This window comes from Ogataea haglerorum (assembly GCF_019207285.1).
Source record: "Ogataea haglerorum isolate 81-453-3 chromosome Unknown 81-453-3_NODE_4_length_651989_cov_98.092404, whole genome shotgun sequence".
Lineage (NCBI taxonomy): Eukaryota > Fungi > Ascomycota > Pichiomycetes > Pichiales > Pichiaceae > Ogataea > Ogataea haglerorum.
In genome coordinates, this window is record NW_025065154.1 from 193213 (window position 1) to 208165 (window position 14953).

At 46.1% G+C, this 14953-nt stretch overlaps 10 protein-coding genes across 10 annotated transcripts; 4 read left to right on the forward strand and 6 right to left on the reverse strand.

Moving 5' to 3' along the window:
- Window positions 1-134: 134 nt before the first annotated feature.
- KL911_001673 (uncharacterized protein) lies at window positions 135-1520 on the reverse strand (the record flags this gene model as incomplete). Its single annotated transcript, XM_043196657.1, has 1 exon — window positions 135-1520. The coding sequence occupies one exon, from the start codon at window positions 1518-1520 to the stop codon at window positions 135-137; it is 1386 nt and encodes a 461-aa protein (XP_043055434.1).
- Window positions 1521-1616: 96 nt separating this feature from the next.
- KL911_001674 (uncharacterized protein) lies at window positions 1617-2381 on the reverse strand (the record flags this gene model as incomplete). Its single annotated transcript, XM_043196658.1, has 1 exon — window positions 1617-2381. One exon carries the CDS (start codon window positions 2379-2381, stop codon window positions 1617-1619), a length of 765 nt encoding a protein of 254 aa, XP_043055435.1.
- A 55-nt stretch (window positions 2382-2436) lies between these two features.
- Window positions 2437-3855, forward strand: KL911_001675 (uncharacterized protein; the record flags this gene model as incomplete). Its single annotated transcript, XM_043196659.1, has 1 exon — window positions 2437-3855. One exon carries the CDS (start codon window positions 2437-2439, stop codon window positions 3853-3855), a length of 1419 nt encoding a protein of 472 aa, XP_043055436.1.
- A 115-nt stretch (window positions 3856-3970) lies between these two features.
- Window positions 3971-4536, forward strand: KL911_001676 (uncharacterized protein; the record flags this gene model as incomplete). The annotated part of the gene is made up of 2 exons (XM_043196660.1): window positions 3971-4165; window positions 4243-4536. The coding sequence occupies 2 exons, from the start codon at window positions 3971-3973 to the stop codon at window positions 4534-4536; spliced, it is 489 nt and encodes a 162-aa protein (XP_043055437.1).
- Window positions 4537-5624: 1088 nt separating this feature from the next.
- On the forward strand, window positions 5625-6917 carry KL911_001677 (uncharacterized protein; the record flags this gene model as incomplete). The annotated part of the gene is made up of 1 exon (XM_043196661.1): window positions 5625-6917. One exon carries the CDS (start codon window positions 5625-5627, stop codon window positions 6915-6917), a length of 1293 nt encoding a protein of 430 aa, XP_043055438.1.
- Window positions 6918-6974: 57 nt separating this feature from the next.
- On the reverse strand, window positions 6975-7175 carry KL911_001678 (uncharacterized protein; the record flags this gene model as incomplete). Its single annotated transcript, XM_043196662.1, has 1 exon — window positions 6975-7175. The coding sequence occupies one exon, from the start codon at window positions 7173-7175 to the stop codon at window positions 6975-6977; it is 201 nt and encodes a 66-aa protein (XP_043055439.1).
- Window positions 7176-7212: 37 nt separating this feature from the next.
- KL911_001679 (uncharacterized protein) lies at window positions 7213-9825 on the reverse strand (the record flags this gene model as incomplete). The annotated part of the gene is made up of 1 exon (XM_043196663.1): window positions 7213-9825. One exon carries the CDS (start codon window positions 9823-9825, stop codon window positions 7213-7215), a length of 2613 nt encoding a protein of 870 aa, XP_043055440.1.
- Window positions 9826-9997: 172 nt separating this feature from the next.
- On the reverse strand, window positions 9998-11122 carry KL911_001680 (uncharacterized protein; the record flags this gene model as incomplete). The annotated part of the gene is made up of 1 exon (XM_043196665.1): window positions 9998-11122. The coding sequence occupies one exon, from the start codon at window positions 11120-11122 to the stop codon at window positions 9998-10000; it is 1125 nt and encodes a 374-aa protein (XP_043055441.1).
- Window positions 11123-11347: 225 nt separating this feature from the next.
- KL911_001681 (uncharacterized protein) lies at window positions 11348-12307 on the forward strand (the record flags this gene model as incomplete). Its single annotated transcript, XM_043196666.1, has 1 exon — window positions 11348-12307. The coding sequence occupies one exon, from the start codon at window positions 11348-11350 to the stop codon at window positions 12305-12307; it is 960 nt and encodes a 319-aa protein (XP_043055442.1).
- A 39-nt stretch (window positions 12308-12346) lies between these two features.
- KL911_001682 (uncharacterized protein) lies at window positions 12347-14845 on the reverse strand (the record flags this gene model as incomplete). The annotated part of the gene is made up of 1 exon (XM_043196667.1): window positions 12347-14845. The coding sequence occupies one exon, from the start codon at window positions 14843-14845 to the stop codon at window positions 12347-12349; it is 2499 nt and encodes an 832-aa protein (XP_043055443.1).
- Window positions 14846-14953: the final 108 nt, after the last annotated feature.

Below are 14953 nucleotides of genomic sequence, written 5' to 3' on the forward strand. Positions count from 1 at the left end.
ATGAACCCCAAATTTTACTCTCTTTGCCACCCTCATATTTTTGGTAGTGCGTCACACATAAATACATCAGTTTTGGGCATACACTCTATCCCAACTCGTACTGGTGCGGCTTCCAGAATAGGCAAGTGATCTGATTAAGATATCGATCCGTAGTTTGACAGCTTCAAAACCTCATCGAACTGTTTTTTGCCCTTGTAAAGTTGTGCGTTCGCCATGTAGTCGTCCAGGAGAAAGTCGATAGGCGACAGTGGCGTGTTCTCACTCAGCTTGCGAACATGATGCGGGGACATCGGAATCTTTATGTATGCTGACCTTGTGGCAGGCGAGTTTGACCTTTTCAATTTGATGTAGTTCTCCCCTGAGGTACTTTCTCTACTTGTCGTGGATGCTTCTATTTCGGGGGATTTCACAGTACCTCTATTGTAATCCCATTTGTACCATTGTAGGAGCAACGTGCAGTCAAGGGCAACCGTGCCTAAGGCTCCCAAAAGGTAGCTGAGCTCTGCACGCCAGAATTTCCGCGACGTGTCACCGCCGCTTAGTGAGTTCTTGCACGTTAATAGCGACATCGAGTAGCACAAGTTACCTAGAAGTGCGCATATGACAAATTTAGGAGAAATACCACGCGTCGATTTGAGCCTGTTATTGGTGAGAATTTGCGGAAATCTGGAACTAATGTATAGCAAAGTGCAACACCAAGCCAGTACGGCTCCCACCTGATGCACCGAGAGCGTCATTAATGAGTGGAAAATTTTTAGTAGTGCAGAGTTGTTGGTCTTATTCTGTGAGGATATAGTCGAGTTGATGGGGGCAGCTTCGGCCCTGCCAAACCCCATCACGAAGCTCGAGCTTATCAGCTTTGTTACACTATTTGTAATCTTGAGTTCGTTAGGTTGTTGCTGCCTCCCCATCGAGATAGGGGAAGATATATGTTCTGCAGGAATGTAGGCGCGATCGCTGGAGTCAGCGTCGATCTCGCGTATGCGATGGGCGTCCAGTGCTGTTCGGAGCGCTGTACGAGGAGTCTTGATCTCGCCGAGTCGCTTGGCACGTCTTTGATGGTAAAACCGGGACTGAGGATTGTGATACAGTCGACTGTAGTAGTAAAACTGTCCGGCCAGAACTATATCGATGATGAGATAATATGAGCTGAGCAGGATCTGGAATAGTAATGCATCCGTCATCAAACAGCTCACAAAATTGAGCAGGTCCCCGGCAAACCAGCAGCAAAGAAACCCGAGTGAAAGACCGTCAACTGACTTCTCTGAGTAGTTCTTAATGACCTGGGGGATTTGAGCGAACAGCCAGGCAGTAATAGACAGATACCCTGCGTAGGCAGAGATGGGCTTGAAAAAATGGATGATTTGTTTCCGCGACACGTCCAGAGGACATTCTCCCGTCATGATATACACCAGTCGGACAATCAGATCGAGATGCTGGCAGAATCCGTCCGGTGGAACACCAGACGGTGACTCGGATAAGACTAGAGGCCTTGTTGGAGTATAATCTATTCGGGACATAGACTTCCCTCTTTATTAAAAATAGATAAAGCAGTGATGCATTCCAGTGTTGCCCTCTGTTTTCACTGATTTTTGAGATTTTTTTGACGCACTGGATTAGTTTCGCAGATAATCATAAAAATTAGATCCCCAAAAACAAAGCAATCCTTTGATCCTGCCGTTTATCTTGGCCTTTGTGACTCGAATTTTCACTGCAGGGCCAAACACTTGCATCGACATTCGGTGTAGCTGGTCCAGGTCAGAATTTCGCGGCAGGAAGAGCACTACTTTGTCCGAGACTTGTAGACAGCTTCTCAGAAGGTCGTCTAGCGGTAATGGTTCGAGCGCGCGCAAATCAAAAGTCTCTTGATTGAGGTACTTCGGGCCGCCCCACGGCGGAGATGCAAATATAATGTCCACTTTGAGATTCTTTATTATGTTCTGTGTTCGAGCGTATGCAACAGGATCCTCGGGATTGTCATTGCGGAGGGCATATCTCCAATCACAATTGAGCAGCTGCAAGGTTTTTCCAGCTTGATCAAGTTGGTTTTGGTCGAAATAGACATGCACATTATTGGCTGTACATGCGAGATTTATCTCGTTGTAGTCGACACAAACACACTTTTGAAATATCCTGATGAATTGTATGGAGTTACCCCCGCCGCCGCAAAACAGATCAAGCACTGTCTCGGTGTCTGGATAGCAGTGTCTGATAAATTTTGCAGTGTACACGGCAAGATCCTGCGGTGTCACGCTGAACCACAGTTCTCTGGTCAGTTTGATGCCGTCGTCAAATTTGCTGAATAGTGTGTAGCGCCATTTCCAATACTTTACGAGGTCTTTGGGGATCTTTTCCCGTCTATCGAGAATCTCCGTCTCCATAATGATATCTGAAAAAAAAATTCCTAAAAAATAATACAATCCGGGATCGTCTCCAATGAGCTCGGGGTACGTCCGAGGGCCGCAATGCGGGGTCGACAATTGCACCTCGAACCTGTGGAAACGGATCGACGGGCGAAACGTCTGCTTTTACGGGCACGTGAACGAGAACGACATCGAGATAGATGATGAGGAAGACCAGCTCGACAGACAAACAATGGGCACCTATTCGCGGCGTTTGCGAAACATCGCTGGCCTCACAAACACAGCAGCCAAAGACCTTCGAAGCCAGCAGTTTTTGCAAGAGCAACAGCGAGACTATGCACATGGGATGGAGCTACGCAAGCTTCTTGTGCAATGTTTACAGATCATCTTGATGAGACAAACTGAGACCCTCGAGGACAAGCTGAAGCTTCCTCAAGGATACCAGTCGGTGGTAAAGCGGTACTGGGCAATGTACCTTCTTCACAAGCACACTAAGAAAGACTCGAGTGCCGTTTTGAGCCAGATGGCCGATTTTTCGAGTGTGCCCACGGTCTCTGACCTCCTGGTGTTTTGCTACCTTGGGCTTGTTCGCATGAGACTCCCTGTCTACTTCAGCGACCTTTGGGGTCTCGCATGCAGGGGAGACCTGCCTTATCTACGAGCGGAAAACGTGGTCCCTTTGGATCTGCGGCTGCGAGTTCCGGTACATGCCCTAAGAGTCTTCCACGGCGCCGCGGGAGATAAAGTCGATCATTTTGCGAAGATGAAACACACGATGCATAATCTAGGAATAGGGGGTGAGTTTGCGCCTCCTATCATTTGGTATCCGTTGCTAACTAAGACCGTTTTGCAGCTACGGCTGCCTTTGGAGACAGTTGAGCATGTGTCAGATTTCATCGGGCTGGCCAAAATAGACATGAGTATAGACATGCGCAATGCGCACCATCCGGAGCTGAAACTCTGGGCGCTTCTGATAGTGACAGCATGTGGTTATTTCAAAACGAGTGCAACAAAGTACAAAGTCTGGAAATTGTTGTACGAATCAAGGGCTGCAACCAAACACAATAAGACTGTGATGCAGAATCGGATAGTCAACAAGTCTGCGTTTCTAGATTTAGTCAGCTGGACTGACAAGCAAACAGCAGAATACCTGGACTTCTTCGAGACCAGCATACTACCTATAATCTCGAAGGAAAACGTGGTGGACGATACCAACAGTAAATATCACACGCAGAAGATGATGACTAGCAGACTTTTCAACATCTTCGACCTGCCGTCCCGGGCTGAGACGGAAGAGGACCCTTTGACTCAATTGGCGACCGACTACCGAACGTACGCCGAATCCTCAGGCGACGACGACTATAGCGAGACGGAGCTAATAGACATATTGAAAGCAGAAATGCGCGCGCATTATGGACTGCGGTCGTCCGTTATTGATAGAGTAGTCGATTGGGCCCTGAGGATGTTAGACACCTTAGCAGTTTATCAATGAGGCAAGTTCTGTAACGGAAACAGGTTACCGTTTGTTGTCTGAGCAGACCTTGCCAACCGATCACAGCCGTACATAACGCAAGGCGCTACGTACTCAAATTGCACGGTGGCTTCATATGGAGCAGCAGTTGTTAGGCTGCTACAGCCGTCATGCCAAGACGCTATTATTTCACATCTTGCATTTGCTGGGATCGCCTAAAAAGATTTTGATCCCCTCTAAAAAAAGTAATCACCTAAACATCACTATTAGGACTAAAGAATATACCATGGGATTTGGAGCGCAGTCGCTTAACTCGGTCCACATTCAGGCTGTAGCTCTTGAGAGCCAAAAGTAGCCTTTCTGTGCCGACATAGAACCGTTAGCTCTCGACGATGGCCACTAACTGAGAATAGATCTCAAACCTCGTCTCATTACGATGTTGCCATTGGAAATGCCTTGGATACAGGTTTGGTCATATGGGTCTCCTACTCGTTGCTGGGTTGGCTGTTTATGCCGCCATGTGCTCAAAAGAACATGACCAGATTCATTCCTCTTCCGGAAGGGTATGTCAAGAAGTATTGTGAAGAGTCCCTTGGCTTTGCCGTTGATGCCTCATACTTGGTGTTTCCCAACCAGATAGCGGCGGGCTCACTGTTATTGCGGCACCAGGTGATTGCCGTACGCGTCAATGCTTGTGTCTAGGTCCCGTTCTATTTATAGTGGGCTCCATCAACAATCTGGTGTGAGGTTTGTTGGCGAGCTCGAGTTGTGCGTCTCGTCTCTTAAGTACCCCACTGCGCTTGGTCTACTTCTGCTACTGTTTGTATCGTGAAGGGAGATCGCGAGCTGACGACTGGCACAACGAGGGCTCGTTCGCATCATACAGTGGCATCGAATCGAAAGACTAGCAGATTCATTGCTTTTTGGCTGTTCTGGTCGCTTCTGTCTCGTATTACCTTTGAGCTGGGGTGTCGCATTCGGTGAGGCCAGAAGCCTGAGATCCATACCATCAAGACTATCACACTCAGGAATCCTACCATTTTTTACATGCTCACTGTGTCCTTATCTGTTGCTTCGCCTACTACGATCCCCAGCTGATGGTAGCGGATTTGTTCATCTGTTCAGTGCCTCTGTTCTCATCATTTTCTCGGCCACGGTGGCCTCTATATTGCGACCAGAAGCGGGTTACGCACTCTCCTCCAGGGGAATGTTCTCAGAGATCGAGCAGCTGCGGTATCCTTGTCTGCGCTTTGATCTTTTCCAGCTTGGGCTGTCTGCTGGGCTTTACGCTGCGTTCGCCGTCTTCCTCAAAGATCATGAACTATTTCGTCAGTCGGGTGTCTGCGTTCGCTCAAACCCCCTGATCTCGAATCTGATCACATCCATCTACTTTTTTTGCTGCTTGGTTTCGATCACCAATATTTTACTGCTATCTTTGACAGTTTTGACCAAAGGACATTGATTGCCTCATACGCTAGCATTCCACTTTTCGTGGTTGCTGCTTGTGGCTTCAAGATCATTGTAAAGATACCGAGACGGTCAAGACGGAAGAGGCAGACCTCGTCGCACACAACGATATAATCGACCTGGGGACATTAAAGTCAGAAAGTTTTGAGGAAGGGCACAAGGCTGCCAGAGGCAGCAAAAGGGACCTACGCTCGTTCTACGATCACACTGTTGGTTTTGTCTTGTGACTTCTCAGGTATTCGCTTATGTAATTATTACCCCGGGGTCGCAAATTCGGAATCCGTAGGTTGAAAAAAAAATAGTCATCCAGTGTATCATCAATTATGCAATCAATCAGACACTCGGCCGCCTCTATGCGGTGTTTCTCAAGCACGGCCAGGACCTTCGGCAAAATTAAGGTCAAGGCTCCTATTGTGGAGCTGGACGGTGATGAAATGACCAGAATCATCTGGGATATCATTAAGAAAAAACTAATTTTACCTTACCTGGATGTCGACCTCAAGTACTACGACTTGGGAATTCTGTCCAGAGATAAAACCAACGACCAAATTACTATCGACGCTGCCAATGCTATCAAACAGTACGGAGTTGGCGTGAAGTGTGCAACAATTACTCCTGACGAAGCCCGTGTCAAGGAATTTGGATTGAAGAAGATGTGGGTCTCGCCTAACGGAACCATCAGAAACATTCTTGGAGGAACCGTTTTCAGAGAGCCAATTGTGATTGGTGGGGAAGATGGAGGCATTGAAATCCCACGGCTCGTCCCAGGCTGGCAACAGCCAATAATCATTGGTAGACATGCTCACGGCGACCAGTACAAAGCAACAGACCTGGTGATCCCTGGAGCCGGATCCCTGGAACTTGTTTACACGCCTAAGGACGGTGGAGATGTCCAGAAGTTTAAGGTGTTTGACTACAAGAGCTCAGGTGTTGGTCTTGCAATGTACAATACGGATGAGAGCATCCAAGGATTTGCTCACTCCTCTTTCAAGATGGCATTGAACAGAGGTCTTCCTCTGTATATGTCTACAAAAAACACAATTCTGAAGAAATATGACGGCAGATTCAAAGATATCTTCCAGGAGATATATGAGACCACGTATAAGAAAGACTTTGAATCAAAAGGTATTTGGTATGAGCACAGACTTATCGATGACATGGTTGCCCAGATGATCAAATCGAAGGGCGGATTCGTTTTGGCTTTGAAGAACTATGATGGTGATGTCCAGTCCGATATCGTCGCTCAAGGATTCGGCTCCCTCGGTCTGATGACATCCGTCTTGATGACCCCGGATGGAAAAGCTTTCGAGTCCGAAGCTGCTCACGGTACTGTTACTAGACACTTCAGACAGCATCAACAAGGTAAGGAGACCTCCACCAACTCCATTGCTTCCATTTTCGCATGGACAAGAGGTATTGCCCAGAGAGGTAGATTAGACGGTACTCCAGAGGTTGTGAGCTTTGCAGAGACCTTGGAAAAGGCTGTGATTGATACCGTTTCTCAAGATCAAATCATGACCAAGGATTTGGCCCTGCTCATCAACAAGAAAGACTATGTGTCCACCACTGGTTTCTTGGACGCTGTTGAGTCGAGACTCAAAAAGGCGCTCCCTTAAATATTCCGTACATTTCCACACGTTTCCTCAAGCAGTTGAATTGCTAATAAATGTGACCTACTTCTCAGACTTCACGTCGTTTTCGTCATCTTCGAGATAGAGCCAGAGAAACTTAAGCCCGTAAAATGTTCCGAGACTGACGGTACCGACTTTCAAAAGAGGCACCGCAAGAACCTTGTAGAAGTAGCTGTGTGGATTGAGATTGGGCTGGTTCCCTTGGTTATGCCTAAGCAAAGTGCTGCTAAACCATCTCCGCATCGTGAGAAAAACAACAATCGAAAAAATAACTTTTTTTTCATCCTTTATTTTCGCCATTTTCTGAACTGCTCCCTGAATCCAGAGCCATCATGCTTTCATCCAAATCATGCTCAGTAGTAGGGGATGTTTCGGTCATTTTCTTGAATTCAGGTGAGTTGAGGAGCGGAATTGTTGTCAAGCCAAACTGAAATTTTCCATCAGAACCAAGACCAGGTCCCATGCTGGACTGCACAGGCGAGAGGCCCCCTGATCTGTGGTTATCTGAGGGATGGAGTGGTTTAGATGTTAACTTAATATCTGTGGGGGCTATGTCTTGTAGCTTGTTGGAATTAGCTGGCTCATTGAGTTTCTGTGATTCTCTAAGAGGAGACGACGCATACTTTCTGGGAGCTGTTCCTTCGCTCATGCTCACATCCGAGTCTTCAGTATATGGAACTTCCCAGCGCACTTTTTTCGCTTGTTTTACTGTGGTATCAGAGAACGATCTGTTTTGTAGCGACTTTGCGTTGGTGTCGAGTCTATTCAGCTTTGCAAAACCTTTGGTCAATGGTGAAGATGATAGCCGTTTTGCTTGTTTCACAGGGGTTGTGGCAAGTTCCAAAGTCTCTGGCTTTCTTTGCTTCTCAAGAATTGTAGAGGCAGCTGTAGTATCTAAGTGAACGTAGCCCCCATCTTCTAGGAGACGAGAAAGACATACTTTGGTTTCCATCACCATTTCTCTCAATGAAATTGAAACATTTACCAATGCATCTTCGTTATCCGATGAGATGTCCAACAAGATTGCTGTTGCTCTCTGTAGTGTCTCGAAGACAAAATTGAAAGAGCTGAAATTTTTGATGGATCGATCAAACACAATCGAAGAGTCGAAAAGAATAGCTTTTTCGACGGAATCCTTGAGATGTAGCAAATGAGCCTCATATAGTTTTGTGTCTTCGTCTGACCATGTATCTAGTTCTGTCAAAGAGCGAAGAAGAGAGGCTGAAGAGTCCTTGATGATGAAATCAAGCTCATTTGGCTTGCTATATTGGGCCTCGAGCTCCTTCACTCTTTGTTCCAACTTTTCTGAGATGTCCTCGCATAGATAAATCAGCTCACTAAAGCCCGGAACGAACATGTCGATATCAGTCAGATCTTCCTTTGGGCCGAATCGATTTTCGAAAGAAACCAGCAATTGTTGGATCTGGTGTCTTTGAAGAAGTAAGAACTTTCGCTCTGCAAGTATGTATGCTTTCTGAAGCCTTGACTGCTGGTTTCGTTGCAAAGATCGCTGAAGTTCCATCATTGCTTCTCGCAATTTTTGCAGACACCTTTGTCTACTTTTGGTATACTTATCAATACCCACTTTTATCATCTTGTCCTCCCTGCTGCGCAGCTCTTCTATTTCACGTTTTTGTTCAGTGATCATTTTGAGGTAGGACCCCACATGACGACTGAGATTATGTTGATTACGTGTGAGTTTTGTCCGGATCTCTTTAGCGCGATCTGCGTACTTCAATGTGTTAAGTGTTTCGTCGTAGTGACGTGATGATGGAGATACGCATACAATCATGAACGTTTTGCAATTCCCGCCCAATGAAAACTTGAGTAGCCTGGTCAACTTGGAATCTCTGTAGGGAACATGGTTGTGCTTACGAGGATCGCATAGTGCATTAATACAATTTCCCAAAGCAAGAAGCGACTTGTTGATGTTCGCTCCCTCGTGAAGCCTTGCCCCTTTATTTCTGGTGGCGGATGCGCGCTCACTTCCTGCCAGGTCGATAAATGATAGGGTTGCGTATGTGTGTTCCTCGTTGAGATCCGCTGTTCGGGGTTTGCGTAGTACATTGATCTGAAGTATAGCGTGCGATCGTGAGGAGGTAGAGTTCGCTTCTGTCGGAGAAACTGTGCGGTTTTTGTTTCCTATGATGATTAGATCCATGACTTCATCCACAGAGTTTGGGGTATGTGTAGACAGATTAGCAACCGTAATGCGCTTGCTTTCGTCCTCTCGCAATATCAGTGACCTGGGATCTGTACTGGGATCAAGCAGGTCCCTGATTGTTTCATTGTATATTTCGAAGTAACTGAGAGTAATCTCTGCTCTTTGTGTGTCCTCCATCTCCTTTATTCTGTTGAATAGATCCTGCATGGCTAGAAATATGATACCTGGGTTCTCCGGGGTTCCCGATATCGTAAATGTTTTACCACATCCCGTGGCTCCATATGCAAAGATTGTCGCATTGAACCCGTCAAGGACGGAGTCAAGCAAAGGTTTTGTCGAGAACTCGTACACTTCTGTTTGTGTTGTATCCTCGTCGAAAAGCTTGTCGAACACAAACCGATGCTCTCTAATTCTTGAACTGTGCTTTCCAATGCTGCTTGTATGTCTTTTGTCCCCACTGTTGAATGTGTTCGAAAATACATTCTGCTCCATTTGCACCAGAGGATTTGTATCGCTTGGGTCGAATATTAGCATTCGATCGTCGACAGCGTTCAAAATTTTGCGGATTCCATTATTCAGTAGTAGCCTGTTGCTCGTATTCTGCGGCACGGCATGCCCATCAAGCGTGTTTTCAGGGTTGTCGGGCTCTGATCTTAGTAGTTTAGACGATTCCACAGAGGTAAACGGCCGGATCCTCACAGCTACGGTGATCGACGACTCCCTGGACATGTAGAAAGAGACAGGACGGCCGATTGACTGCGAAGACTATGTTGCTGGTTCCAGAGATGGGTGCGCTGGTGCTGCTGTCGCGGTAATATTATCTATCAACAAGCCCTTTTGATCCAGTATTTATGTAAACAAAAAATTACAACAGTCGACGCGTCGCTGCGACGACTAACTTTTATTGAAGTGGAGCATATAAAATCTGGGTGACATACTTTCTCTTGTACCTCACTATACTTGCCACTGCTAGTGTGTTGTGTTTGATGGATGTTGTGGCCAGATGATTCAGCACCACGTGGTTTGGAATGCTCAAAGCACCGGAGGTATTGTCTTTATCCGTATGATTGTAGCTGTTGAGAATGACACTTTCTAGATGTGGTGGCAGTTGAGGAGGAATAAGCCATTGCTGGTTCTGGTTACCTTGTCGTTGGTTATTATCCAGCGTGACGTAATACTCCTCCATCACCTTTGGGTCCGTGAAGATCGGAGGAATTGAGTCAATATACTCCAGAGAAGCGCTATCAGGAAGCTCTTCGTCGTCGTGGTATCTGCTGTAACCGTCTCCCATGTCATCATTATCTTTTGTGAGTCCCAGCTTCGAATCCAGTGTCCTCAAGTATGATCTTGACCGGCTTCCCTGTGCGATGGCATTCAAGCTGGTATAGTCGTCTTGCTCCGACGGAATCACCTCTAAATAATTCACAAAGTGTCCGGAGGTATCCGTCGCTGTAGGAATGAAGTTAGAGAATCGCACTTCGTTATCCACCACGAACTTGAATCTGTGTGTTCCCGGAGGCAGTGCAATTTGTACACTGAAACTACCATCCTTCTTAGAGGGACCGTTCAAAGCAATCATTTTTCGCCACCCGGTGAACGTTCCCATAACGAACACCTTAGATCCCCCTTCCGTCCATTTAAACACCGTAGGCACCAATATCGGTTGGGGCGTCTGCTGTTGAGATTGAGGTTGTCCCCCCTGCGGGTGCTCGCCTATCGAAGAATGCCCTATGTCGTTTTCGCTGTCAATGACCATATCATCATCCTTATGTGTCGTGCTTCCTGTCTTGTGTTTCTCGTAGTCCATGTCATCCGTAAGTATGAGGGTGGACTTGCGTCTTGTGGGCGTACTTACAGAGCTGTTGGTTGAATTCGTGGTTGACTCCGACTGTCCGCCTTCTTCTGTTGATCCCCCTTGTCTCTGAAGGTCAAGCATGGAGACGTCTTTGAGATTCGAGGCCAGCTCATCGTAAACAGATGAGGAGTTTATCGACGAGTTATTTGAGTTGTTGGACAGATTAGACATTGCAGAGGAGTGGTCCACTGGCGGGGTGCTCGTCGCTTGGTGTGTGTTCGAGTCAATATGGCTGCTGGTGGACAGAAGTATCTCCAACAGCGAAACTCAACTTAAACGAAAAGTAAACTCTCGTTTGTTTTTTTGCTGTCACGACGTCAGGTGCCAGTAATAGGTACGGGTAAATTTCAAAGGGAAATAAATAATATTATTTATATTCTAGCTGCTAAAAGGACCATGGCCGCTCTACCCCTTGGTTCTGAAACCATAGATGACAAGATCGAGTCCGCAAAGGAGTCAATTCTGGCTGACCTGGCCACCAGAACTACCAACAAGAGCCTTTTGTCTCCGAAAGTGCTTATTATTTGCGGATCAGGCTTAGGAGGCATATCTGAGATTTTGAAAGGAGAAACGGTCTCCATTCCGTTCCACACAATTCCAAATTTCAAGACGTCCACCGTCGAAGGGCATGTGGGAAAACTGCTTTTTGGTGAGATTGGCGCCAACAATGTTCCTGTGATGTGTATGGTGGGGAGATTGCATTTTTACGAAGGCTACTCGTTTGAAGAGGCAACGTTCCCTGTGAGAGTGGCAGCAAGTATGGGTGTAACTACGTTAGTGGTCACGAATGCTGCGGGAGGCATCAATCCCAACTATAAACCTGGCGATTTGATGGTCATCAGTGATCACCTCAACATCCCCGGTATGGCTGGCTTCCATCCTCTCAGGGGTCCCAATTTAGATAAGTATGGACCTCGGTTCTTGCCCCTCTCTGATGCTTATGATTTTGATCTAAGGTTAGAGTTTATAAAGCAAGCGAAACAGGTTCTCAAACTCAAAAGAACCATACATGAAGGAACTTACTGTTACGTTGCTGGACCAACATACGAAACTAGGGCTGAGGTGAGACTGATTAGAAATTGGGGTGGCGACGCGGTCGGGATGAGCACTGTTCCCGAAGTAATCATCGCAAGGCATTGTGGAGTCAAGGTTTTTGGTCTGAGCCTGATTACCAATGCAGGTCTGGGAGAGCCGCCAGTCAGTGCAATGCGATTTTTGCAGAATGGTTTGAAGAAAGAGGACGTTTTAGATCAAACGGAGGGAATGGCTAGTCATGAAGAGGTTTTGGAAAATGCCAACAATGCCTCCAAGGATGTTAACATACTGGTTGAAGCATTTATAAGCACTACTAATTGAATGTCGTCAATGCATTATAGTATACAAGAAAATCAATGCTCAATTTGCATTTTTGCCAATGGCCATGGCGGCAGCCGCTGCTGCACTGGACTTATCTGATAAGTCCATTTGTCTAACACCGCTGCTAACAGAGCCGACCGTTCCATTTTGAGAGGAGCTTCTTCTCACCAATTTAGATGCAGAGCCGGGCCTGCTGGGTCTCTTTGGAACAGTGTTTGGCGGGACTCTCGTTGCAGGGTCAGAGCCTGCTTCCTTACTTTGCCGCAAAAGTTCACGGGCTTTCAAAAGCGAATCAATCCACGAAACCGATTCATTCACTTTGAAGCCCACTCTCACACTTGAATTGATTCCCCCTCTTACTAATGTTTTCGAATCATAGGCACTCAGAAATATTAGCTTGTTCATATTCATCAATTCCAAGATAAGGTACCCTTCTTTCATTTCTTCATCAAATTCGTAGTCATACAGCGAAACGTTGCGGTTCGTTAGCTTGACCTCAACTATCTTCGAGTAGAAATCCATTGCCTGCAATTGGGTGGACGACTGAGGATTCTGCAGTTTGAAGTCCGAATTGATTTCATAGATTAGTAACCGAGCCATCGAGGTGATGATGAGAATGCAACTTTTGAGGTCTCGGTTCAAGCTTTGGTAGTTTTCTGTGATCACCTTACTCAAGATGTTGTCATCCAAAGTATGACCATGTGGAACAAACTGATTTGGCTTATGCGTCAGCTCTGATTTGAGGATGTTGTCAAGCTTGAGGATGTATTCATTTGCCATCAGCTTATTCGTGATGCTCTTGGGGATCCGTTTATCCAGTAAAATAGGATTAATCATTTGTTGTTGTTGCTGTTGTTGGTATTGAGAGCTCAAGACGTTTTGAGAGCCTTGCAGCGCCCTCTTATGTGACATCATATTTCCTATTGCACCCGCTGCACTCACGGCCTGTGAGCTTGGTGGCGGGATCCCTAAAAGCTCGTTAATGGAAGGAGCACGCATAAGCGGCTTTCTTTCCGATTCGTCACCTCTATTAACTAGGATTGAACTTGAAGATATTCTCGAGAGAGAGTCCGACGAAATGCGCTTCACGGATGTTTGCAAAGGGGAGAAATTTGACGCATGCGACTCCGTGTCGGTTGACAGGGGAGGTGTTTTGACGGATAATTTCTTTTCTTGACTGTGGGTAGGACTAACCATACGCAAAGTGGTTCTCAAAGATGTTTCGGCGGGCGAGGGAGATTCAGAAGCTGGAGGGGTGATAGAAGAACAATCCCCATTGACGATTTGCAAGCTATTCCTTCTTTCAACAATGTTGTTCTTGTTTCGAAGCTCACTGGACATTGGTGAGTTTGAGACATTGGTGTTGGTTGCGACGGGGGCCACTTGATTGGCTAACAACCGATTTTTGACTTCTGAGTCCTTTTCGGCAAGTTGATGAGATAAAACTTTGTTCATCAATTGTGGATTATTTTGTGCGTTCATTATCTGTCGTTTGAGAGCATTTTGTGACACAGAATGTGTCTTGCTAGCAAGTTTGCCATCAGGAGGAGTATAGAAGTTAAAACTAGAATTCGATGAGGATGTCTGTCTTGATTGAAGTGAATGCAGACGCGGATTATATGCTTCCAGTTTTGGCACCTTAGTTCTCCAGATGAGATCTTTGTTATTCCAATCTATGTTTTTCAACCAGGGCTGCTTTTTGAGATCTTCAATGCCACACCTCTTTTCTGGCTCCACTACTAGTAAGCTTCTGACTACTTGCTCGATTTCTGGTGGAACAAAGTAGTTTTGAGGGAAGCTATAATCTAGAGATATGATTTTCTCAAACGTCAAATACTCTGTTGGGCCTTTGAATGGAGGTTTTCCGACAATAAATTGATAGAGAATGCAGCCCAAGGCCCACAAGTCACATTCGAACCCGCAAATGTTGTACTTCAGTAGCTCAGGAGAAACGTATTCAGCCGTTCCTACAAACGAGCCGCTGTTCGATTGGTTGCTCATTTCCCGCCCTATTTCATCTATGGGCTGCGTCGAGTGGCCATTGGCCATCTCCTCCTGCGATAAGATCTTGGCCGCCCCAAAATCTGTAATCATTAGTTTCCACTCGTGGTTAAGCAAAACATTTTCTGGTTTCAGGTCTCTATGGATGATTCCTTTTGAGTGTATGAACTCAACAGCATCAATCAATTGCACAAAATAGTACTTGCTTAATGTTTCACTCAGAGATCCCATTTTGCGAATCAGTGACAGCAGCTCGCCGTTCTTGGCAAAATCAATAACAAAATAAAGCGATTTTTCGTCCTGGAAAGTGTAATATAAGGTCACTATCCCTGGATGCTTGCCCACAATGTTGAGCGTGTCCTTCTCTATGTTCACGTACTTGCGTTTGTTCTCTCTCTGTATATGGGACTTCGAAAGGATCTTGATTGCATACGTTCGGTGGTTGTGTATAGAAACACCTCTATACACCTTAGAGTAGGAACCTTCCCCAATACATTCACCGAACTGGAAATCTATAGCAGATCTCTTTCTAGCCATGGTGACTTTCTGGAGAGGCTGAGAAGTTCAAGGTCAGGGAAAAGATTGGATCTTAGAATTGTTGACGCTTCTAATCCAACTTCTAATCTTATACTGCTTTGTCTAAAC